Source organism: Thermobia domestica, chromosome 1 (assembly GCF_964235325.1).
Source record: "Thermobia domestica chromosome 1, izTheDome1.hap1.1, whole genome shotgun sequence".
Classification (NCBI taxonomy): domain Eukaryota; kingdom Metazoa; phylum Arthropoda; class Insecta; order Zygentoma; family Lepismatidae; genus Thermobia; species Thermobia domestica.
This window is the reverse complement of record NC_137454.1, coordinates 142,017,045-142,044,985: the sequence shown is the minus strand read 5'-3', so window position 1 is coordinate 142,044,985 and position 27,941 is coordinate 142,017,045. Positions and strand designations below refer to the sequence as shown.

Sequence of the window (27,941 nt, the reverse complement as noted above, 5' to 3'; positions counted from 1 at the left end):
GAGCAGTGAAAATAGCAACACATTCCGAAACTTTTTGCCATCATGTTTCTGTTTGGGGCTTAAAAGAAAGCAGAGCTTTGCAAAAGCATGATTTTCTGAAGGTTGAAGGAAAAGAATTCACCAAGCAAAATAATATAACTTTTGTCAAGTAAGTAAGAAAACATAAGGCAAGAGGAGAGAAGGACATTTTTGTCCTGCATTTCACTTGCGTCCCTGTTTAAAATATTTCGGCCAGTAGTTACTGAAAAAGAAGATACAACGTACAAGACAAGTTGAGTCGAGACTGTCGGCGACCGAGCCCAGACATAATATATAATGATCTTTATTCCTTAAGCGATACTTGGAAACCAAATTTGATTTAAATCTGACCAATAGTTACCGAGAAATAAAGTACCACATACAAACAGAGCCGAACCGAGTCTGTCCTTTGCCAAGTCGGCCACCAAGTATAGAAATGTTTATTCTTTGGATAATGGGCTATCTGCACACCAAATTTCGATTATATTTGGCCAGTAGTTACGAAGAAATAAAATAGAACATACAAGGCAAGCCGAGCGGAGCCTATCGCCGACCAAGCTCGGCCATCACATGTACCTGAGGGCCTAAGGTGTTTACTGAATCTTAAGTATGAGGAAAAAGAAAACAGACTGAAAAACGTGGAATTTATTTACTAGTATAATGGAGATTCTTTTAAAGCCAACCTTAGACTCCCTGTCGCCAAGGATGTTTAAACGTTACTCCAGCGTAACTCCAAGACCATCAGAATTGAAGAAGATGAAATACAGGTACAAAAGGTAACCGATAAAGAAAAGAGAAACATAGAAATGGTACTCATCATAACAAAAATATGTCTACTTACACAAAAATGTTCTGTAGAATTTCAATACGTTTCATATCGCTAAAATCAAGTAACAAAACCCTTTGGGTTCGAGAGAGAACTGGTATTCAGTGGAACCAGTTTTATCTTAACAATCTCAAGCAGGTACGACATACGTGGGTATTTCGAGTAACGCTAATCCCTTGGTGACCGTAACTACAATACCAAAATATAGAATGTTCCATTGAGTAACGTTACTCAGCGTAACATAATTCAGTGCGTATCATTTTAAAAGTTACACTGATTAATAACGTTATTAAGTAGGTGCAGAAATGGGTTACAAAATAGTAACCGTAACAGATAACAAATTGTAAATATTGCACATTTCGTTAAGTTATCCACCCTTGCTGGTGACTGTTCTCGAATAACAATATGACTGCAGCAGCCCAAATACCTTCAGCAGACAATTTTAACTAGAGTGCTGTATGTAGTTATGACATCCTAATACCATCACTGTTATGGTTCTTCTAGACCGGAGTGTGCTACTTCTTAATTCACGTAGCTCCCCAAACCCATTTGCCTTCGATGTTTGGTCAACAGCGAAAACCAATGCTCCCTCTTGTGGATTACGCCTGGGGTTTCACGTACCTTAGAATGGATGTTTACCACTGAACCAAATGGGAGCATATTGTTGTTCAGTGGTATTTGGCCATGTTCTAGCTGCATTTTTAGGCCTCTTAATGACTTTTACACTACTACTTTCGGCACCCGCTCAGGGACAGTGACTCAGGTGCTAGAACATTGGCTTCGAATTCGAATGGACATGAATTCGAATTCCATGGCCGACCATTCTAGTAAAAATATTCTTCTTTTCCACCTGGTAAGTACTCTACCTTCATATGGGTCCTTAGCAGACTCCTTTGCGAATTACTGACCTCTTCACTTACTTTCATTCTGACCTGAACGAGATCAGTAAAGAAGCCCCATAAAAAGAAGTACAACTGAACGATGAACTGAACTGATAATGTGTGGGGATGTTCAGGTTATTGAGCAGTTGGTTCAAGTTTACATTTACTGCACGTTTACCTCGGTTATCTGCAGGGAGCCGCAGTGGATCAGTGGTAGAATGTAAACCTCTGAGGCACGGGGCCCCTGGTTCGATTCCACCTCACGCCAAGTGAACTTTGTGGCAGACAAACGCCATGCGAGTGGGTTTCCACGGGGTTCTCCCATTTCCTCCCACTTTATTCCTTCCACCATTTCATTCATTTCTCATCACCATCGTCTCTAGCTTAGCCAGCATAACCGTGGGACGTAAAACTTCATTTTTTTTCATAAAAGATTTCATTTCATTTTTTCAGTTATCTACGCCGTTTATCGTTGAAAAGACTTCCGTTCTTCAGTTCAAATAAGGTGTGAAAACCTTTCTCTCTAACTTCGGTTCGGCCTCTCTAATTGCAGTTAGAACGGTTTATCATTCAAACATCACATCACATAGGATAAACTGCGTAGAAAAGTTTATGGGCCCAGTGATAGTTACAAACTTAAAAATAAATAAATACAGATACATAAAAAAATTAAACTGGACAAAAACAATGAGGTAAATTCAGCTGCAATTCGTAAGTTTAACCATTAAAGAAGGACCATTTACATTGAATTCCACTTCCGTGCTTTTAAAATCAGTTTATTATTCATATTATGAAAGAAAGAACGGCAGTATTGAAATTTAAAAAGAAACTACTTAAGTAAGAAAAAAATATTTTTAGTTTCACCCTGAGCACGTGTAAAAAATCTGCTCAAAAAGATCAAAGGGTAAATGGCTATTATGCTAAAATGATAGAACGCAGTGGAACAAATACTGAATACACTATGCAATAAAATTATTAATGAAGAATGAACTCGTTTAGTTTTTTTAAAAAAAAAAAAAAAAGAATGCAAGAGTGAAAAAGAATAAAGCAAAAGGACAAAGCATGTAATTTTTAGGTATTTTTATTTTGCAATATTTGTGCAAAGTTCCACCGTTTTAAACATAACACAATGAACAATTATCAAATTCATTTCGAAACTATTCGCTTTACAAAAAAAAAAAAAAAAAAATTCGTTTTACTCCTCGGAACCTTCTTTGCTGTAGTTTAATATCGTTAGTATGTTGCACATAATATAAAAATACAGTAACTTTTTTTTTAAGTGCATGCCACTAAGACAAAAGGAAAAAGAAACATTTTCTTAAGCAACTGATGGTTCCCAATTTACCATGCGCGACAACAATTTCCAAAAATCTATTCTTCCTGATAAATTTTCCTGTACTCTAACTAGTCAACTGCTGACGAAATAAATTTGATTAGAGTGTATTTTGGACTATGACTATGTCCAAAAGTATTTTGACATTGAAACATATTCTTCTTTAAGTACGAAAAAGTTTTTACTACGTTTTACAAACGTTTAAGAGGAATTTGTAAAGCACCATGAGTTCTCTGTTGAATTCCTTATTATACGGAAACAAATTTAGCTCGATACGAATTAAAGAATATTTTCCCATAGCTTTCTTCCAGTTATTTGTAAATGGTCTTTATTCGTACATTAATATGAGTTTCCTATTTTCATTACAATTCGTATTGAGCAATATCTAGACTCTTAACAGCGTTAAAGGAAAATGATTTTAGAAGACATTCGTATGTAAATTATGGTCTGTCAAGGTACCCCCTCCACACACACACACAATATTATATATCCAATATCCAATTTTGTAAGTGTCTGCAGCCTTTACAAGAGGAAGGTTTTTCGAGTATGGTATAATAGAGTTATGAGTTCGAAAACAGTAGTCTGAAAATTCGTCTGCCAAATCTATTCAAGAATGATCTGAAAATTAATTATATACATGTCGAGATCTTAACGGATCCAGATCAAAACTTACGCATCTGAAAGTGTAAGCGTGTGCAATCAACTTTGAATAACCTTCAGTCAAATCTTGACAGCCGTAATTTCATCAATAAAATCAATTGAGTGGCAATTGCAAAGCTATAAAGAACTAATTTCCAACCAGTGGAAGATTTCTTCAAGGTGATAAAGAAAGAAATTTAATTCGGATTTAGTTCTCATTTTCCGTTGACATATGACAGTGAGAACAATGCATACTGCTAAGTATGTTTTATTTCGTGTTAATCTAATTAGATCGCTTTAAAATCGATATCTCGAGAGGTTTCACAAGAGAATTAATGAACACTATAAAAGTTCAGCAATTTTTAACATGATATTTTACAGTACTAAATAGATGACCGGTTACAAAATCCCTCTTAACTTTCATTTTAACAACCACGTTCAACTAAAGGTTTAATATTTATCTGAGTATTGTTCACTCATTCCACTTATCTTAAACATTTACGTATTATTCCATTTACGCACAGAAGTAAGAGTTGGAAACCATCAAGATTATTTCACAGATAAACATGCTACGTAAAGAAGCAATCTGCACAAAAAGTATTAATTTTTTCATGTAATATAAATTTCAAATTTATTTCTACATTACTATATGTAAAAACGAACTGTAAAAATTTTCAGTATAGTTTCAACTTCATCTGAGCAAAGAACATTCTGATATCTAACATGATCCGCAGTAACCTGTACGCTTAACCGTACTTTTAACGTTCTACTTTGTTTTCATGAAGTTTTGCTTTTCGTCATCTAAAATTCGTGACATCTGAAGATAATTAATAACATGACACCATATGGCACACTGAAGTTCATTTCTACAATATTTCCTTGCGTTATGTGAAGTTTCTGGAATTTTATGTCTCCGTTTTCACAAGAAGATTACTTTAAAAATCTTCTATCACATTCCACTTAGTTGTTTGCTATGGTCTATTTTACGTATCTTTATAAAGCAGAATTGTATACAGTACGTAAACGCCACTTTACCTCTTTTAAATTTTCATTTCATGCACTAACCTTCTTTATACGGAGACAATTTCTTTTTACAATTAATAGACTGTAACAGGTCTTCTTAAACAACTTCCTAGTGGCATTACATCAATCAAATTCATATACATCAATTTCACTGAATTGACGTTGCGTAAGGGGGTTCGTCAGAACTGTTTACGAAGAAAGATTCCTTGCTGTGTTTCAAAATGTAGTGCAAAGCATTTCTTGTACATATCTTTGCCTTTTCCCGTTCCTTTATTATGGTCATCATCTTTAACCATTTAACTGTATATCGTATAAATCTTATAATATAACTCCATATCATATATATTCACTACTTTTACGATCAGTCATGTCAAGTACTTACGACACAACAGTATGAATTTTACAGTTTCAAATAAACCTGAGAAGTTCGTTCGAAGTATTTCAACTAGTACTACGAAGTTTTACTTCAACGATTAGTTTGACACCATTTATAATCCCTTATTCACCATTACAGTTTGTTTATAAATGAAAGCAACACAAGAAAAAAGTCTAATTTCACCTCATCTGGAACAACCTGTACCTGAAGATAACTTTTATTACAAAGGTACAGGAAGAAAAATAATAGAAAGAATGCAATAAAATAAAATAATAAATAAATAAATAAAAGAGATCGTCATTATTATGAACCAACCACATAGTAACTAACAACTAAGTGAAATGTGATTATATATTCTAGAACCTGGTTCACATTTTCGTACAATTATTAAGAAAACGAAAACTCCAATACTTGAATTGTTTCATTATAATCCAGACCGGGCTGCGCACATACACATAATACCAAATATTATAAGATAACAATTCTTGTTTCAGTGGCATGCAGTACTTATTTTTAACACCTCTTTAAAAGATCTTGTCCTGCGATTCTAATACTAATCATTAACTTGTTTCTGCAGAAGAAGTGATAATGTTGAAATGTTTGTAAAAGGAACAGGAGTTACTTGTATATATTAACACTTCTGAGTACACTAAATGCAAGTTGGATGCTTGTGTTCTATTCACGACTACGCTGCACAAATTATGGAAATCAAAATTAACTAATTGTGGAAGCATGTGCAATGGATAGTATAATTTAAAATAATAAATTACTGTTTCTATCTTTTATCGAATATGGAAACCTTATATTGCTATTCAACAAAAAACATACGCAGTCACTTTTCTTTCTCAACTATTTCATTTTCTACTTTTGAACAATTTTCGAAGATACACTATGGAAATTTTTGAAAACCTATACTGAAGATTTATTTTTCTTTTAAGTTGGACTAATACTTACAAGTCCTGCCTGTCCCTTTTAAAACTTTTTAACATCAAAAAATAATTAGTTTATTTACAGTTTGCTTATGTACATGTAATAATAATTCATCATTCTCCAGAACATTACCAGTAGTCGACATTTCTCTTCATGTCTAACTTTAAACGATTTTCAATATAGTGCAACAATTCAAACATCTTCAACTGTAGATCTTCAAACATTAATTTGGAAGAAGTAACTCAGTCTACAACAGGAATATATATATATATATATATATATGCTTTACTTATTCTCTTAAAATCTGGAAGCCAGTCTTATGAGAGAGTTTAAAACAATACGTAAGAGCTATCAGTCACAACCATTTCAACATGCGCACACACAAAAGGAAAAAGGGAAAGTAAGGAGTTATACATATTTACTTGTACAGAGATTATGACACTTGAAAACCATCATCTCCCTCTCTTATTTTCAATACAAAATAACTTAGAACACACACGTGGTAACACAGACTCAATCTACAGACTGTGACTAAATCTAGTACGACCTACAAATTATGCTTGTAACCTAAAGAAACTGAAAGAAACAATCCAACTAATTCTCAACACGCAAGTTTGTAAAAAATGTGCTATAAAAAACTAATATAAATACAAAACATTTTTTAAAAAAACACAAGATCCGTAAAAAACAAGACATACTTGTCAAGTATTTCGTTTTCTGAGATACAATGCATGTATGATTGCAGCAGATAGTAACATTTATATTTAAGGCAACGCTGTACCTTTCTGTTGCGATTTTTAATTTGGTTCTTTTAAACCTTCTTGTAAAACCTTGTTTTGGTTCTGTTCTTTTACGTAAGGTAAGAATACTAAACTTTTAATAAAGAAGTTTTTTTTTTTAAACAAAAGTTTATTTTTCCCTTGTTTTAAAGCAAACTTCCGTAATTCTAGCCTTTCACCTGTGTTGCTTAACACTAATATATATATGAACAAAACGAAAAGCCTTTTCATTTTACGTGTACCATCCTTAACACAAATTTAAAAAAAAAAAAAAAAAAAAAAAGTACTGTAAAAGGTAGTTGTGGTTAAATTCATTCAATGATTAACAAAAAAAGTAAAGAATAGCCTCATAGTACAAACATTCATGTAATATAGACAAATCTGCAGATAGCGATACAATTGTATAAAAGACCAATTAAACTGAGAAGTAAATACTGTATATTTACCTTAAATTTGGTTTAGAGTCTTGTGGACTTGACAAAATGGTACATTTCCCGTCTTTTTAACAATGAAACAACCTCCAAACAAGACGGTGAAATTCTATTAGTATTGTGCTTTCTTTTAACACAAACGTACTGTAGTTTTATATTACATATAAATCGAGTGAATTTCTGTTTAATTTGTGAAGCTTTAATTATATTCATCAGTTTTTAAGTAGAGCTCGTAAGCTGAGCTTTAAAACAAAATAATATTATCGCAAATCAGTTCAGGCTTAATTTGAAGACAATTTAAAAATATGGATTAAGAGAACATTAATTTTTTTCTCTCCAGTACACAAAATGTAGTAATTTCATACAGTTTCATATGGTTTCTTCAACCACTAACACACTGCAGAGGTTCTTAATTGGAAAGTATCTTCACAAAATAATGCCATTAATAAAATTAGAACTTCTTGCAAAGTTAGTACGCATGTCAAATTAACATGTTTTACAATTTCAATTGTAATAGTTCAAACTGCTAATAATATTCAAGTATGGATAACTAGATTTAACACTAATTTTCACATATGAGGCTATCCTCGACGTAACATCATTTTTATCTAATAACAATCAGAATATAAATTGAAATTCAACTCTATTGATTTCAATTAAAAAATTGAAAAAAAAAAAAACTTTCGTTTTTACTTTAGAATCAATAAAAGTGCTAAACTAAAAACATGGAATGTTGATTGTGCGGTGCAGGATCCAGTCAAATTCACATTTGAAAAGTATAAAAACTTTTTTTTTTTTTTTTTAATGGAAACAATACAAAGGGATAAAGTAAAAATATGCATTCTATCCTCCTCACTGTGCGTTAACTGTTACGTAATGTATGAAACAAATAGCTGGTAAATAGCAAATCCTTATACGGAGCTTAAAATTCTTATTGATCGTTAACATTCCATTGTACAAAACTGCACTTATAAATTTACGAACATAAATATCACAAACACTTTAACGTTTCCTTCTCTCCGGATGAATTAAGTCCACAGATTTAATTAAGTTATTCATGGCGTACAAAATAATTTTATTCAGGTCAGGCAAAAATTTGATTACGGAACAATTACATTAAACGTCCGTTTATTCCATTGTGGTTATGAATAAACATAATAAATATTATTGTAATATAAAATAATGAACATATATACACTGAACAACTATTAGGTTCAAACTATACATTTCTGGAAGGTGTGTTACGATTTTCAACCAAAACCCTGCAATATTTTCAAAACGCAATTTTTAATGAGATTTATATCAACGTAACTTTACGAATTCTCAGTATCCTCACAGTAAAACGAAATGGGAAAGCTTCGATATGAAAAAAAAAAAAAAAAAAAAAAAGGAAACCATTCACTTTAAATTTCCTTGACAAAAAACGTAAGTACAGTAAATGAGATACAACAATGCGATACAAAAAGATCTCTCTTTTTTTCGTTTTAATAGACTCGTTCGTGTTTGTTTCCTTCGTATAAAGTAATATCATCAAGATTTCCATTCTTTCCCATTCAAGCTACTCATTCATAAGGATACAGTCTGTACTATATCTGAAACAATTTGTCCCTACCAACAATACAATTCAGATATTCGTAAGTCATATATTAGTGATTAGATGCTAACACCCTTGCACCACATTATTTCACACAATATATTTAGCTTTTATATATATATGTTTTTTGTGTAATACTTTCTTTTTCATAATATCTTTCATATTCTGCAGCTTCACCAAGACTAACAATTCAAATGGAATTCTTCGGTTAGTTTTAATTGTATGTTGTGCTTGAAGATACAACACGCAAGTGATTTTTCTTTTTTAATTTGTACACATAAAGCTCATTGTCCATATAACTATCCTTTCTTTATTTTCTAGTTATCTTTTAAATTTACACTTAAATATAATCTATGTATAAAAAGGCACATTGACGGGTTTATCAGTAACATGAATTGCCTAAGAATTTAACAACTAAAATGAATTACTTAAACACAGACTAAAATTAAAAGAAAGCAATTACGTAAAGTATGCATAAGGAATTTATGAATACTGTAGAGTTGTTCTTTTTACGGAAGAAAGAAAAAAAAAGTACGAGGGGAATCTGAGAAGAATGAACTTAGGAAAGAAAAACATTCTCCATTAACATTATTGTTCTTTTCTTTACTCTTATACGCAGCGAAAGAAGCCTGTCAAATCACGATGGTCATTTTTTTTCTTCCTACAGAAAAACTCACGTCAAATTTCGCCACAAAAAAGCGGCCAACGAAAACGCTCCAAGGCGCTAACTATTACTCATCGATATTTTTGCAATCTTTCTCAATCCAATACCGCTTTATTTTGAGTTACTTGTCTTTCCTGATACGAAAAGACAAGCAGTGAAACTGGGAGAAAAAAATGTTCACAGCCAAAACAGCTCGTAACAAAGAAGCGTTTGAAATGTAGTTTTCAAAAAGGATAAAAACTTCGATCATTCGCTTTCTTCTTGAGCTCGTTCTTGAGGTGTAGACTTCAGAAATCTTATGTGACCAGCGCTTTCACTGCTGCTTCTTCTTGCTCGTTTTCTTGCTCCGCGGGAGGGTTGCGTAACTCGTGACCTGAAAATTAGGTGTATTCAATTAGAAAAATATATTTTGAAAGTTAAGTTTTTAATTCACTGAAGACAACTGAATGAATGCTGTAACAACTGAAGTACATTACCCAAGTATGTTTTCACAGTGTTGTAAATTATAAGACAGCAGAAAATATCTTACTTCCACAATAGTCACCTACCTGAACTACTTGCCTCATACGTTAAGATATGCATTTCAACATTTTCTATACAAATCGAAGTTCGTTTACCTGAGTAGTGTGCTGTGACATTTAAGAAAACTGAGATATTTCGTCGGCTTTATTCTGTGATGAGCATGTTATTGCTCTGAGATTATTTCTTAGACTACTACTATTCCATATTTAATTTTTCCTCTGTTGTCACTTAAAACTAATGCCTTTGCAAGCGTGCCTGCTTCTGAAAATGGGGTACCTTTACTAGTAAATATTACATACTGAATATAAGGAAGTAGTCATCGTAGGTAAGATTTATTTTGACAGATATTTTGACTAAAATGATGAAGATAATCTTTCTCTGCATAAAAGAAAAAAATAAATATAGAACAGAAGCACTTCAAGAAAATCTCAGAGTAATAACATGCACGTTAATATTGACAGTATAAAGTCGACGAAATATCGTAAATACAGTTCTGTTTTATTTGTTTCCTAATGAAAAGAAAAACAATGCTATAATGTTTCACTGAAAAGAATGTACTTAAAGGAACTATTGACAGTTTTCTTTTTTTTTCTTTTCTTTTTTTTTTAACTGATTATCTGTTACTTTTCTCACTGTATCAGATAAGCATAATCAGACAGGCGTAACTTACGAATTATCTTTAAAGATTTTAATTTATATGGCATTTCAATAAATATTCTATCTCGATTCGTGAACTATAATTAATTTAATCTTCGCTTAGAAAATGGGAATTTTTAAACTTTTATTTTCCTTCTAAAGAGAATATACATATTCAAAACAATACCTGCAATAACTTCATCGGAACAAACACAATGATAACTATCAGAATATGTAGTTATTTTGAGAATTCTCACTTTTCAATTATTTAATTTAATTTGCTACTAGTGGATTAAACATAGTAATTAAATAGTTATTAACTATCTACTCTATATAAATCATACCAATACAATATACTGCAAATCTCAAACAACAAACATGATTTAAGTGATGCTTCAACGGAATAAATTATTTTTAATGAAACTAACTGTAAGGAAGGAGTGCATTTTCAGATTGTACCGAAAGTAGGTCATATCCGATAAAAGTGACGAAAAATGGCCGAGATTTAGACTGTGAAGTTTTATTATACATAAATTGGACAATTTTAGTTACCGCATTAAAAAAAAACTTCAAGAAAAAGTATAATTGAAATAAAACTGAAGTATCTACTCTGAGTTGCTAATGCAAATGTTTCGCAAAAAAAATTCGGTACACGTTCAGGTAAAAGAACATGCACTAAAATTTGAAAATTTGTTTAGTTCGTGTGCGGTAAATACTTTTATATTAAATTGGCGGAATAAATGTGACACTAGCTTTTCAAATATATATTTTGCCTTCTGCAGAAATAGAAGGCAAAATAATTTATTCTGTTGAAGTACGGTATGGTATCAAAGCAATCTTATGGAAATGGATTACAGCCAGTTTGCTCGTGAAACAGGTGACAATTTAATCACAAATTCTTACAACTATAAATTGCATTGGTGTTATAGGAAGCTTTTATGCAAACTTGTAAATTAGTAAGGATGTAATAGTCACGATACATGGTTAAAAATATTTTCAGGAAACTGTTTAGCATACAAAAGGGTATGAGAACACTTTGGTTTACAAATCTAGGCAGTATGGGAATACAGCAAAACCAATTAAAATAAAACAAAAGAGACAATAATATGTGAATTGTCTACTATTCCTTAACTGATAAATTAGTACTACAAGCAGAATAAAGTAATTTCAACTTAGAGTTCTGAATCATTGTTAAAGAACTCATACTGTCTCTACGAGTCTCTGACCTTCACATCTGACCGAACTCGTTAATTTTCTGAGCACCATTCTATTATCACACTTTACTTACTATAATGGGCACCATATCATATAATGTTCCAATATCCTGAAATACTGAAATTCACGAGTTTTTCATGAAGAAAAATAAAACATTATAAATCAAAATACACAGTGTTTATTCACTTTTAAGGAGACTTTAATACAATGCTTTAGGTTATGAGGTGAATCTTATTATAACCCTAAAGTAAAAACTTATTTTATTCAGATGATTGCGAAAAACCTCCCTTAAACTGTTTAAGGAATTAAGTTGCGGCAACATGAAAGAAACATTATTTTAACATTAAAAACGTCGTAAGGACAAGCTATCATATAAATTCAGACCTCAAACGCAACAATTTATAAAATCGATCTATTTTATTGCCTTCCTGAAAAATATTTTCATGGATATTCTAAGAGTGAACTACTATTCTATTTTAAATTAATTAAAAAAAAAAAAAAAACTTTATATTAAAATATTAAACCTTTAAAAATTCAATTATACGAGTTGTTTTAGTATTTTTTTCTACAAAATTTAAAACTGACGACTTCCCTTAAAATTTAGTGATTTTGTTATACCCATACATTTTCTTCAGTTTTATTTAATTACTCGCATCTTAATTTTTAAGAGTATGAAAATCTAAACAAAATAATGCTGCGGGGAGACCTGTAGGGTTTGACTGAGGTCTCAACGTTACGTACATTAGTTGGAGCACTCATTGTTTACGTATTTCCAAAGTAATACTTTCAAAATCTCACTAGATCCATAAAATGCATGAAGGAATCCGCACGCAGATTGTATCAGAAGGCAACATGGCGTCTGGACGATAGTTAATAAACACAGTCCAGAAAGTTTATTCACAAGTAAAAAAAAGTTGATAATATTAGCTGTCTATGTAAGAGGAACAACTGACACACCAAAATAATTAGTTGGGATGAGTAGGAGATGTGTACAGAGTCTACCGAAATCAATCTATCAAGCCAGCTGAGAGCGAAGAATCTTTCGTCAAACTGTGTAGACAAAATCTTCCACGTTCAGAGAAAACGTTGAACTCAAAATGAGAATGACTACATAAACAATTTATAAAACACGGCAAAATATGATACACGTACAGGAATATTTCTGTCTAGGAATTTACAGGTAAGACAAACTATATGTTATTGTTAGCACATTGATCAATACTTACAAATCAATCAATTTTTGTTACCAAACAAAATATAATGATATATAGTAATTATGTTAATGAATATAATCATGCACCAGAATAATAAAAGACTGAAGTACAATGCTGAAGATATAATATTTTGTTATCACTTAATCCGCTTTCTTTCTTTCTCTCCCGCCCTGTTTCCGTCATAAGACTCCCAGAATCTGAACTTCAAAACACAAACATTAACAAAAATTATACTTAAAGACTTTCGATCATCTACTCCTCAGCGGAAGCACTAATGCATTTTAATTTTTTGTAAGGTTTTAATTTCAACTGTAGCAACTATCAATTAACCACGGGAGTATGTAATTTTATTATATAATCATACATTGATTGATTTCTATCATACATAATGATCCTGTTATGTTTGGCTATTTAGTGATACTGCCACTAGATGGTTCCGATAGAACTAAACGTTTCTGAATATTCGTTGCACCTACAAGAATGTATGCTTATATATCTGATAGTCTAAAAAGTATTGGGCCTTTTGAGCAGAGGTGGCATTAGTGTCCCAAATCTCGGAGTATTTGAGTAGCAGCGGATCAGACATAACGTCATTCCACAGGTGACAATTGAAGCTACTAGATGTACAAAAACTATTCGAAATCTTATAATCAGACGTAAAGTATTGCGCCGTGAAGATGTGATCCGCAAAATTGAGCTATATTTTATAATTTTATATTGAAAAAGGTGCAAATGCTGCGCAGACTCGTGAAGAAATTTGTGCTGAGTATGGGCAAGATAAATTATCAACAGTCAAAAGATGGTCAGTCTCTTTCCTTCTGGAAATTTCGATGTCGAAGATGCTCCTCGTAGTGGGCGATCAATCACAGAAAAAGTGGATATTCTGGCAAAAGTCGAGCAAGACCAGCATACTGGTAGTCACAATATCGCCAAAGATCTAAACATCCATCGCCAAACATTGTTAAACCATTTGGAGAAAACTCACTACAGAAAGAGATCACGTGGAACGCAAACGTCAAGCCTAACTCAAAAACATTTACTCGATCGAATTTTTATCTACTGAAACGTAACGGACTAGAACCATTTCTGAAGCGGTTGCTCACGAGTGATGAAAAGTGGATAACTTATAACAACGATGAGCTAAAAATCAAAAGATCGTGACCGAAGCGAGGAGACGTTCTACAGTGTGGCAAAGCCCACAAGGACACCCAGGAAGGTTATGCTGTGTGTCTGGTAGATTAGAAGAGCACCATGCATCAAGAGTTGCTGCCGTCAAGCAGAATAATACACTCGGACCTGTACTGTCGACAATTGACAGGAGTGCATCTAGCAATTCAAAAGAAACAGCCGGAACTGGTGAGCAGAAGAGGTATCGTATGCCACAATGACGACGCCAGACCGTATACATTTTTAATGGCCTGTCAGAAATTGCAAGAAGTCGACTGGGTGGTTTTCGTGCATCCACCGTATAGTCCGAACCTGGCACCATCAGACTTCATTTGTTTCAGTCTCTACAGAACTTCCTGGATGATGTTCAGTTAGTTTCAAAAGGGGCCTGTTAAAACCCCTTTGACCAGAAGCCACAGTTCAACAGCGACGGGATTTTATGGTGCTGTCTGAAAAATGGAAGGTCAAAGAACAAAATGGTGAACAATGGTTTCATTGTTACTTTCAAATCAATAAATGCGTTTTCAATTTTGACCTCGAAAAGCCCAATACTTTTCAGACCTGATATTATATATATATATATATATATATATATATATATATATATATATATATATATATATATATATATATATATATGAATATGAATTAATGACAGATATAAACTAGTACGAAACTAATGTATTAATTTTGGTGAAGTTTCTATTCACGAAGAGAACAAAATAATCTAAGCTACTTAAAACTACAATGGTCATTTATATTTCAAAATTACGGTAACAGGATACGTAGGAAGACGCCATGTACATTTGTTAATGATTGCAGTTTTGCATGATAAAGTTAGCAAGTTCAAAATTATCACTGCACTGAAATATCCACACTGCACTCAAATATCCACGCGCCAACTCATATAATTTCAAGCATACTACAATGACCCTAATATGCATCACGCAAGTACCTAATTTGGTGGAAACAGTTTGTGAAGTTCAGATGATTCCAGAGATCGAATAGGATGAAATACCTTCTACAAACTTATATAGTTTCTTGATTCTAATTTTGGTCAGGAGATTCTGTGGCAGCAATAATGGCTCACTTTTCATGTATCCTGTATGTTTCGGAATTAACTTTATCTTAATGAACAGTCAAGGATTTACGTATAGAACCAAGTAGTTTGAGTGTCTGACCCTACTCTTGTATCATCTGAATCATAGCATAATTTTAGAAATAACTGCCAAGATGTTGAACAATTAATGTAGTAAGATCTTTTTAAAAGGAAAATATGATCATGAAAACGTTTTCGCTATCGTTCCTCCCCCCCCCCCCGAATCCCCGAATTTCATATTTAGGTTAGTTCTAGTTTTGCACACAATTTATTTAGTTTCATGCCAGCAACAAAATCAAACAACGTATAAAAACAAATCACAATGAAAACCATTTACTTTCAATATTATTCCTCATATATTTTTTTTTACATTCCTTGGAGCATGTTCAGCAGCTTCTCTTTCCCCATTTCTTCATAGACTGGATCCTGCAGTACGTATAGGATTGGGGGATGGTATGAAAAGGTCGGAGGTTTCTACAGGAAATATTTGAAACAATGAGAGTTCATTATCTCAGTACAAGTTTAACTTTTAGATTTTTTTTTTTTTTTCGTTTCATATTTTGTTTCATTCATATACAGGATGTGTATGAGTGTTCAGCGAATTAAGAAACAAAGTGGCGGCTAAAGAGTCGTGTGCTGTACTACACCATTACAATATTACACTATTTCTTTGAAATAGTGATCGCAAAAACAAAACAGTTTATTACTTTCATAGCATCAATATGTCGTTCTCACAACGTATTCTTGAATTTCAACGAAACTGTTACAACGAAACTGTTAATATTAAGACAATCAATTATCACAAGCCTGACAGATCGATACACTACATTATTTTGTACCTTCGCGGAAAATTATATGTAGACTCCTTTTCCGGTTAAATAAGAAACTGAAGAATTTATGATACAACTGATCGAATATCAAACCTTTTTTAAAAGTATTTTCTAATGTACACAAATGTCCAAAATGATTATCGCATATCTATAACTGTCTTCCTGTAAGAATATACTTTGATAGTGATTTGGCAGGGTACTTTTAATACTGATACTAGGTGTATAATCGGGAAATGTATATTTGTGGTAAATTTCAAAGGAAAAGAATTACAAATACGAAAATTAGAATGAGTAAAACAATATGTTGCAAAATGGACAAGAAAGTTTTTATTTTCCTTTTATTGTTCTTATTTACTGCTCTTTTGACATGAAATTTGCTACATCCATGTCTTTGCCGATTATACACATAGTAACATTATAAGAAATACCCTGCGAGTTAGTTATCAAATTATATTCCTACAACAACATATTTATAGACATGCGACAATTTTGGACATGAGTGTGCTTAGCGACTTATTGTACAGTTAGAAACAACATTAAGTACAGGTTGGAGATGATACGAAATGATAGCTCCAACCTATACTTAATATTGTTTCTGACTACATTTAGAACATAAATATCCATGGGTACATTCTGCTTCTTTCGATTTAGTTGTAATTATTTTAGAACAAACCAAGCATCTACGAGTTTTATGTGTAATACTATCGCTTAAATTGGAACAGGTTTATGAAGCTAAAACGAACGAATAGTCGATACTTTGTATCGTATGATTTTCTTCTTAATTCAGCATACAAGATTTGGAAATCTTGGGTAAGCAGTCTTAAGTTCTGTTGTTTGCCACTTCGAAACAAATTTAAGCACGATCCTCAACGAGAACTATTTAAAGTTCTACTATTCTTTGGGAGTTGACCAAATAACATAATGAATGACTGCATATTTGTTGACGAAAGTATTAATGTCAGCATAATAAGCTGTTGATGATACTAACTTTAAACCGAATGTCTATAAATTCCAATAATTACCTTTAAGGTTCAGCCCATTTACTCTCTTAAATTATACACAAAAACAAGTAATTTATTAATTTTGAAACCTAAGGTAATGCAACTAGATTCGGAATATTAGGCCAAGGATTGTGTGTTTCATGATTTAATACAGTACGATTTACGCAACAAAATTTTACTATGCGAACTGAGATTTCTGAAGAAAGATAATTAAAGGGAGAAATGAACTATTAACAGCACGTAATTTCATGCACTAACTATAATTAATTGGAAAACAAATTATGTATTTTATGGCTAAATGTGTCTCAAGTTTTATTTTACATGGTTTATGAGCAGAACCGCTTTTACGTTTATAGTTATTGACAAAATTTTACATGTTAGTTTCATAAGTATTTTCACATCAACAACGTAAAAATTTATATACTCCTTCCGTAGTATACATCCTGTACATGAGAACTATTTCGAATACTTCAAGTTCCCACGTCCAAAATAATCAAAGATCTAGTGAAAATACTTATTACGAACTCTCATAATTTTTCACAATATTAAAAAAAAAAAAAAAAAAAATCGTAATGTTTTACATCTTTTTTAAGGGTTAGGATGGCTAGTTGAACTCTAATGGTTGTACGTTGATTTTAAAATTGCTTAATATACGTTGTCTTCGCAACAGCTTGGCCTCTTTTTTTTCTCAAGTTGTGTGTAAGATCTTCGGTAGCTGGTTCCATCCTACGGCCACTCTGTGCATCTTCTGAAGATAATGGTTCCGTAGCATCAGCTTCCTGTGTTTAGGAAAGAGACGAAGAGTGGGCCACTAGCAGCAGAACAGCTTATTGTTGTTCTTGTTCTTGTTGACACTTATTCTGCTGGGAAGGGGAACGGTAAAACTGAGTTGATGGTTCTGACGACACAATGGTGGTTTGTCCTTGATCATCACTGCCAGGGGTTAAGTCAGGTGAAGCTTTACATGAGGTGTTCTCGTCTTTTGGAGAAACTAATTGTGTTTGGGAGTTTGTAGATGTGGAAGTCTCATGCACAGTACTAACTGATTTATTATCATCATCTTCGTCGGCAAGTTCTACAGTAGATAGAGTGGTATCAATGGTCACCCCTTCTCGAGAAGATGAACTTTCACGAGACCGATCGCTACTACTTTTGTCAGGTTTATGATGCCAGAATGGAAAAATAGACGAGAAATGTCCTAAGTGATGTTTTCGCGGGCTAAGTAAACGAGAAATTGGAGATTGAGGATGAGGAGAATGAAACTGAGGTGCTGTAGGTTGTTCATGAAAGAACTTTCGTTTAAGTTGTGACGGAGAGAGCCCGATCTTCTTTCGTTCCGTCGAAGGAGAAGAGCTTTTCTTCTTTGGTCGAGACTGAAGGAAGATTTCAGATTTACTTTTTCCAGAGCTATCAGGTACTGTTCTTACTACTCCAGGTTTCAAAACAAGACGCGCACACACTGCTGACTGTTTGTTTGAATTGTCACCAACTTCGTCATCTGCACCAGAATGGAGATTAGGAGATGATGCAGCAACTGAATTATCTGTACTCTCAGCAACTTTAGGCAGGACACCGCCTTTCCCAGATTTCGCAACCGATGACTGGAGAGATTCTTCGTCAGCGGATCGTGGCCGAGGAGGAGGACTAGGGGCTGGACGTTTATGGTATTTGCCTGCTCGACCACTCTGAAAAGAACTGTTCGAAGACACAGATGACGTTCGTGATTCAGGCGTAAGAGACAACGGCAAAGATTCTGTCGACTCACAGCGAGGTTCAAGTTTTGACTCCTCTTGAACGTGAGACTTAGTATCAACTTCTATCACAGGGAGAGAAGGCGAAATCTCACTTGAAGGCTTCAAGTCAGGCGACATAGTTTCAGCTTCTTCTACGATAGACTGTTTTAATACAGGCATTTGTAATGTGTCTGCTGAGTCAGTATCGACAACTTCCTGATCTGCACTACTAGCTCCTGAAGTTATCTCGGATGCGTTATCTGCAAGTTGTGAAGTATTATGTGAACGTTCAAATTCTGAAGAATTGTGTGTGTCTGAATCCCCTGCAGTATTTTCTAACGAAGCCTGTGGAAAGCTTTGCAAAGTGTCACTAGCAGCAGGAGTTTGTGTACTTTCAGATATTTCACCTACATCATCAGCTGCAGAAGCAAACTGCGAGATCTCATTCAAAGCAGACTCTACGAGTGTATCAGCAACAGGAGTTGGTTCTGTTATTGTTCTACTTGGTACAAAGGTTTCAACAGACACACACTCAACAGTAGTGAGCTGCGTAGAAGTGTAAGCGTCTGAGGAAGTTTTAAAGGGTGCAGAAGCCAAAGGAGAAGAGGGCAGAACGGGAGATACGTTGGACGAAGAGGAATCTATTTTACATGAATCCCCTCCCTCGTTGTAGTTGTCTGTTTGACCAACGAGTTCACTTTCCTTCAAACAGAAGCGTGAAAGAAAACCTTATATTACAAGCGTGAAAGAAAAGATTTATATGTTAAAAAAATAAAACTTATTTAGTAACAAAGTAACACAACAAAAATATATAGTGTGTCCGAAATCACACACCGTATGTGAAAATTTAACGTATCTAACGAACTACTTACTTAATTTCAAACCGTAACACATGTTGAACGAAGACTTATGCTTCTAGATGATCCATATGTTAGGTTTGTGCAATAATAAAAAAGAAAAGGATTGCTTAAAAGTTCATAAAGAACGGTCTTATGAGCCGAAAACCATGTTACTTTCTCATTTCAAGATTAGAATCACAGGTTTCTCAGGTGGGTTACCTGTAACATCTTCGAAATAGATAGAAGAGATAGTAATAGATCAGTTGAAGCTCTACGTGTGAGACAGTAATGCACGATAGATAATAGTGTTAGATGTATGGTATGTGACTTTCGGAAGCTCTGTAGAATAGTATCCGACTAATTAATAATAAATAATAATTGAACATAAAAAATTGTGAAATTCAACAGAATCAACACCATGGGATACCAAGTTCCTTTATAACGGAAATTAAGGATATGCAGTGAAATACATTTTCAATATTGTTGTATTTGTTATCCAGGAATTAAAATATCATCAAGAACATTAAAAATCATTAACATTTTATTTGTCGGCCAATGTCATACACGAGAAACAAAAACTTGGTATCTGCTGGTCTTTCACGCTTTCTATTTGTAAATGATATTTTATCACACAGCATCAGTGAACGAATACATTTAGATGCTACTCAGTACACTTGTATAATTACTCAAAAGAAAAGGATGGAAAATTCTTCCAAGGCCTTTGTTCAGTAGTTGAAATCAAACTATGTGCGCTAGCACATTATACAGTCTCTGGCTTAAGAATCAAATCATGTTATCACTATCAAATTACAGTTTGCGTATGTAAAGTTAAGAAAACATCACTTCTATCTAGTACATTTTAATCAATGACTAAAATTTTACTTTTTTATTTATCTATTTTTATTTTGGAGTTTCGCGTCTTACGGCTAAAGGAGACCATGAGAAATAAATGAAATGAATCGTAAAATGACAATAAATAAAACCCATGACTTGACAGGGATTACAACTCGCGACAGATAGGTCTTGAGGCAGTCAGCCAGTGTCTTAAACCGCTTAAGTATGCCAGCTGGCGCCTAGGCAACATCTCTCGAAAAAAACCACTTCTGGTTCCTATCTTTCCATCCGCCAATTCGAACTCTTGCTTTATTCACATTTTCTGGAAATTGTGCTAACAGAAACATCTACATTTGGTGATTTATTTCTACCCTTGCAAAGTGAAGATGAAAACAACGGTACACAAGTATGCATTTAATAAAATATTAGAAATTTCATTCAACTGTTTTTATTTTCAATCTTAAAACTACGTGATTTCTGGCTTTCTAAATAGTTTTAATTTACAAATCTATATGGTGTTCCTACAACACGATACAAGTTCCATGATCGAAAAGAAAACTGAAAAATTACAGATCGATTTTGGTGTTTTGAACGAGTGGTGGTGTTTATATTGATGAACACAAACGGAAGATATATTATAAATTTCTTTCATTTCCTATGGCCAAATTCAAATCTTCAAAATTATTTCATTCGTGAAATCAACGGTTCACTTCAAAAGTATTATATTTAAGTTACAGGATTCTTGTTTGTTTATGTACAACGGGTAAAAATATAGACGATTAAATTAGGCTGGAACTTTACATATACAATTAAACAGTTTTCTTCTGAAGTTGCGGAGTAGTACATCCTCGTGATATAAAGAAACAAACAAAGTACATTCTCAACGTTTGATGTTATGAGAAAAGAGGATGATAAATATATTAGCTTTTACCCCACAAGAAAGAAATGATACGATACATTGCTTTTTAAAAAAGGAAGTAGCATTTTCCAACCTTTTCTCGTAGAAATAATACTTTAAGGACTCGATTACCATTTTCCAAAATATGTATTACTTATTATGTACTGAATTAAAAGTGCCGATTATTTTTTACATATCGACCAAATACATTCCAATTTGCATTATGCATATTCTCACATTAATTATTGTAACTCTCAATTACCTTATATTCTACAATACTAAAAATGAAACAGATAGTACGTGTACGAGGAAGAGTCAAAAAGTCTTTGTGCCTATTTTATTTCGAGCATGTAGTACATTTTAATACAAAATCAAGATATACAAGGGATGCGGTAGGCTTTCTTGGAATGACTCCTGTGTAACTTCCGAATTCTTCCACGCTGTTATTAGTTGCCAAAAATATCAGGTGTTCAGGACGCCCACTCCATATGAGCAGCGAAATGTTACTCGTTTTCTATGGTGCAAGGGACATACAGCCACAGATATCCACAGGAAAATGAAATCGGTGTATGGGAACAAATGTTTAGTAGTGCAAAGTGTGCAGTGGTGGTGCAAAGAATTTGAAATTGGACGAGAAAATGTTCAGGACAATGAGCCATTGCGCCGATCTCGTTCCTCGCTGATACCGGACATTGCGCTTGCTAATGAAATGGTGATTCATCCAAAAAAACATTGCCAGGGAGCTTGACATTTCCTATGGAACTGTTTGACAAAGTCAATGATTCATTTAGATATCGCAAGATGTCAAATGTTGGTGGATTCCTTTATTTCCTAACGATGTTAACACGAGCAAGCGAATAATCATGTCACTGAACCATTTGTAGTGTTACGGCGAGAACGGCAACAGTTTGATGGACCTCATTGTCGCTGGCGACGAAATGTGAACACTGCATTACATTCTCGAGTCGAAAACAGCTGAGCATGGCGCGGAAAGATCCCGGCTCGTCAGTAACGACCAAGAAATTCCGAACAACATGATCAACGGGTAAACTGATGCTCACAGTGTCTTGGGACAAGCAGGGATCTGTTACCAAGAGATTAAATGCTGTTGCACACTCTCCCATCTGTGAGCAGCCATTAGGAAAAAGCGCCAATGTATTCGGCGATGTGGTTTTCCTCCATACAACGTAAAACCATGCGTGACGAGCAAAACAATCACCAAACTTCACTCTCGAGGAGATTATGGAACATACCCCTTACAGTCAGTGATTAATATCCTTTTAGTTCACTGGAGAAGTTTCTGGCAGAGCAGAGGTTCAAGAGCGACACCGAAACGGAAACATTGTTTGTCGTTGGTTCCGTGATCAGCCGGCTGCCTTCTACGCAGCCGACATCGAGAAACTTGTGATGCAGTAGGACAATGACGTCAACAGATTAGAAGATTATGTAGAGAAATAGACAAAGTTGCGAAGCACATTTGTACATATATCTTGTTTATAGTTTGTAATCTGGGAATAAATCAGCAGGTGGAAAGACTTTTTGATTTTTCCGCATATATTAACTACACTGTAGTTTTCCATTATGCATGGTATGAATCGTAATGCAAGAGAATTTTTCATAATTAACTAACTATTTAAATCATAATATTAGTCTAACATATTACAGTACTTTTCCTAGATGCATTTTAATACCGATAAAAATTTACTGAATTTGTTCTTTTGGCATATTGTACATGGTATGGCCTCTATCCTTCGTAGCCTCTATCTTTTCTGCTTTTCTGTAATTCTTTCTAGTATTAACGAACAGAACAGAATGTAGAAATGACAGCGGGCTTGTACCATAATTATCAGCTCTCTGTTCGATCCCCGAAAGCGAAAAATGCTGATCTGCTCTCTGTTCGATCCCCGAAAGCGAAAAATGCTGATCTGAATATTACACTTTATTTTAAGGAATAATAATGAAGTGGTTATTTTCACTGTAGGCTGGTCACATCATCTCATCATTTCTTGTACCAATGAAATACAGTAAACTAAATCGTTTAAACCAATATACTAATAATTCCTCCACCACTTGTAAATTAAAATTAAACCATACCGTTGCACTAATGTAGCATTTTCTTATACACTCTTAGTTAGTGATCCGTGTATTTACATCCCGTGCGCCTTTTACAAAACTGAAGTAGTGAATAAGGTTTAATGAGAAACATACTGAGCATACCACCATCATAGCAAATACAGGAAATGTGCTAGAAAATGCGATAGTTTATGAAGAAGTAAGGCCATCAAACAAGATACTTATATATATATTTTGTTTCAAATTTTAAAAGAAAAGTTTAATGCATAGCAATAGCTAAAGACTGCAGAAAAAGGTAAAAGCCCTATGCTTTTACAATGACCTACCTCCCCTGGAACTCCCTTTTTTGATACGCTAGTAGTGCTCCCTCGTGAGCTTTTGGCACGTGATCTTGTGGAACCAACAGAAGCTGTCCTGACTAGTGCATCCCTGCTAGCAGTTAGATTCTCTTTGGTCCCCGGGTGCCCGTATAATTGATCAGAGCTGGAATATCCTGAGCTTACATCTTCTGACGAGCGGATATGACTGTAACACAAGCATTCCACATCCAAATATCACGACCAAAATGCCTTCACCATCACCATACGAACATTACATTTCCATATACCCTATATATCCACATATCTATATATAAATACACAACATAATAGTTTCAAGCAAACTGATTGGGGTAATAATCTAACATTGTTCCTTCTTCCATGGTTTCAAAATAAAATACAATGATAATGAGTAAGGTTAATAGTAGAAGGGTTATAAAAAAATAAAAAATAATAATAAAAAAAAAAACTAATGCTAATTACGAGAGAATTCCTACAGTTTACTGTCTTTAATCACGAGATCCGGAACTGTTTTCTTTTTTAATTCTGCGATGTCCTGTACTCATGAAAACAGACATTAACAGGAAGTAAGATCACTTGAATAAAGCTAATATCTATCGTATATTATTTTATCATTCGTAAATTTTATATACAGATTTTGCTGAAAACTACAGCTAAGGATTTAGTTTTTGACAGTGTACTTCAATTCTATTTGTTTAATATTCTTCACTAATAAAAGCTAGCTAGAATACTATTACTATAAACGTTTTCTTTTTCTAATTTCAAAATTCAACATAGAAGTGAGATATTTTTTAAAGTAAAATTATTTTATTATTCCCAATACAGAATCTTACTGTGCTGTAGTTGCACACTGGATTATCAAGTAAAAATATCAACACAGCAGACGAATGACACGACTATTAGTTTCGTAGCCTCACACAGTATTCTTCATTTTTTTTTTCCACACTCCGATGATGCATTATTTGTGGCTCTAAAATCCGTTTAGTGTATTTAACGCCTTCAAAGTGTATGTGTTCTGAACAATCGTTCAAGATCGCATATATCGAACCAACACCTAAGGTTTTCTCTACTTCAATTGTACGAGGTTTAAGTCTTTACAAAAACGAGTGTAAAAGCGTATATAATTCAATTCAGTATGTGAAGATAATTCTGACTACAGAATTCAAACCTAGAACTTGTTGGAAAGCGATCCAGATAGATACAGCTTAAGAATAAAAGTATTCGACTGCAGGAAATAGACTACTATTTGATGAATCTCTCTTAACGCATGGTATTATGATAGTGAAGTGAAACGCTTATAAAGCCAAGGAAATAAATGTGCATGCCTATTACATGATGATGCATAATTCAAAACTTCATCCGACGATTTTCTATATCACATATACCACTCATGCAGCAATGTATCTACTGAAAGCACAATTGAAATGAGCATGCAAAAATACAGTTCTAGCATATAACTGACATTTCAATAAATTCTCCCCTTCTCGTAACAGTAATCCGTGTAGTACACTTTACACGGCGCAAATGGGCAAATACATGTAAATATTACTATGCTGACTACAATTCCACATGAAAAAAGGCTAGATTATTATCACAACTTACACTAACAAATATTGTATAGCAATGCTGCAGAACTTGCTCCTCAATTTCTTAACAGATATTAATAACAAAACTATAAAGAGATAATTATTTATTAAGTGATAATTTACTGTTTTATTTTCCTATATGGTATAGTTCTATTTATTAAGTGATAATTTACTGTTTTATTTTCCTATAGGGTATCGTTCTTATGAACGAAAACAACTGCTGTAATTATCTATTAAATGTTTCACTCTAGTAAAAACATAATAACGATAAACTCCTCCGTAGTAGTACAGCACCTCCGTAGCAAAATCTTAATTACTAGGTTGTTTAGATCTTCCTGTTAGATTATAACCCAAATTGTTACCAAGAAAATATTACACATGAAATGGAGAACTACAAATTATTAACCTACTTTTACATCCCTATAGCTTAATCATCTAATCCTTGTTTTCTTAAAACAAGAATAATTCAAGAAATAATTCACTTAAATATAAATGTTAACTATTATATTGAATATTATTTCATTCTTTATTTGCTTTAGTTGCTGTAATATGAAGAGAATAAGAAGCAACTTCGTTAACTTTCCAATCGGACTCAAGAATGGAACAAACTAATGTTTGATATCTTTTGTTCGCTGATCAGAAATGAGGTACTTTTTTTTTTTTTTTTTTTTTTTTAATTGTAACCATGAACAAATTTTTACAGTAAGTTATTGGCCATAGGGCAACTCAGTTCTGAATCAAGACACGAAAAATTTGCTAAGGAGGTAAGTTATGGAGAATGGGTGATTTTTAAGCTAAAATGGTCGAATTTTTTCAACCGCCCCAGCTGACTGAGAAGGCACCCTATGTTAAATGAAAAAGCAATGTTGCCAGTTTAGCAGGTTGTTCTCTTGCGCTCCTCAGGATATTAACAATACAGCATTGTTGGGGAAACTGATCCGAAGTGATCTCAGTTCCCTCATACAACAATGTGCATGTTACCCATTTCATTTTTTGCGTGCCTTTAATGTTCCGTTTGAACAGCCTGCTGAATTGGAAACGCTGCTTTTCTATTTAACATTGGGTGGCTTACCGGTGTGGAGCCGAAATGGCTGATGCGATTGGAGAAATTGCACCATTTTAAATAGGAAACCACCTACAACTCCTCTTCCTTTCAGTTTTTTTCATATCTTTATTTATAACGGAGTCGGCCTGTTGGTCCGAATTTTTGATACACCCGGCAAATTAAATACTAACCGATAAAACAAAATCTACTTGTTTTACTTATAAACACAACTTCAAATTTTACTGTAAGATTTCTTAACTATATATCATAGTATAACCTCAGCTCTGTTTTCATATACCAATAGTTCAGTATTTTTAGAATTTGCAAAAAATAAGAAAAAGAAAATTAATAGTACGTAACGAAAGACTGCTAATACAATAAGCACTTTTTGTAGCAACACGAACAGTGAATGTTTTAATTACCTTAGTGCAATACTTGATTCTCTAGAACGAGAGCTTCTTTGTCTCACATCAACATCGACCTCAGGGAAGTACATGTCAACTTGACTAGCACCTGAAGCAGATCGTCGAGGGCTGTAACCTCGTGAATGACGAGGCTCCAATAATCTTGGATCTGCAACGACAAATTCCAGTTATTCCATTTCGAAATCATTCATGACTGATCTTAACCTGACCAGGATTAAAACTTAAGAAATAGTTCACAGAGGCGATAGTTTGCGAATTTCAAATAACATTACTTTTTTTTTTTTTTTAAACAAACATAATGCTGCTAAGTTGAAAAACTGGTTCCATTGACATTACTTGGCATGCACTTTATCATATTCAGTGGACTTAATTCGGAAAGTTTGACTAAATTTGACACTACTTAACGCACGTTTATTACATTTTTTTTTACGATCTTGCGGATTTCTTATACCGGAATTATTACTACAAATATTGTGAACATATAAGAACTATCCTCATAATTTTTAATTACATAAAAAATCCATCGCATTTACTTCAAACAAATGTCTTCGTTATTTCTGAACATAAATATTGTAACAATAATGATGATATCTGAATTCAGACTGCGATAATCGTTTAATTATGCACTAACCGCTGCAGATTAGAGAAAAGACGAAACAATAATATGAATTATTAACCAAATAACTGAATATGTAATTAGAATGTAACACTGCGCGTGTTAAATGTCGGCATGGTTGCTGTGGGAAAGAAAGGTAAATGTTTCTTTCATCTATAACTTTTGTTAACAAAGCGTACTCTTAGTGTTTCAAGGTGATTTGCAGTAAGTAGAAAATCGATCGGGGTATGATTATCTAGTTAGGATAAGGAATTTAATTCGGTATGCAAGTTTTAAGGCATGGCGTTCTAAAATTCAATACCAGCACTGACTCAAGCTGTAAGACCATGTTTCACTATGAATGCAGAGAGGTCTTGTATATTTTAGTGTAGGTGTC

At 33.5% G+C, this 27,941-nt stretch overlaps 1 protein-coding gene across 3 annotated transcripts in view; it reads right to left on the bottom strand.

Annotated features, from left to right (window-relative positions):
- Positions 1-2,745: 2,745 nt before the first annotated feature.
- Positions 2,746-27,941, bottom strand: part of ReepA (Receptor expression enhancing protein A) — a 215,961-nt gene continuing 190,765 nt past the window's right edge. For 2 of the 3 annotated variants that reach the window (XM_081763874.1, XM_081763866.1), the window contains exons 7-9: positions 26,947-27,097; positions 23,882-24,080; positions 2,746-9,867 (exon numbers count right to left, since the gene is read on the bottom strand). In XM_081763874.1, the coding sequence (XP_081620000.1) occupies positions 9,808-9,867; positions 23,882-24,080; positions 26,947-27,097 (410 nt within the window). In that variant the 3' untranslated portion in view covers positions 2,746-9,807. The remainder of the gene's footprint in view (positions 9,868-23,881; positions 24,081-26,946; positions 27,098-27,941) is intronic. The other variant, XM_081763870.1, reaches the window with a different exon arrangement.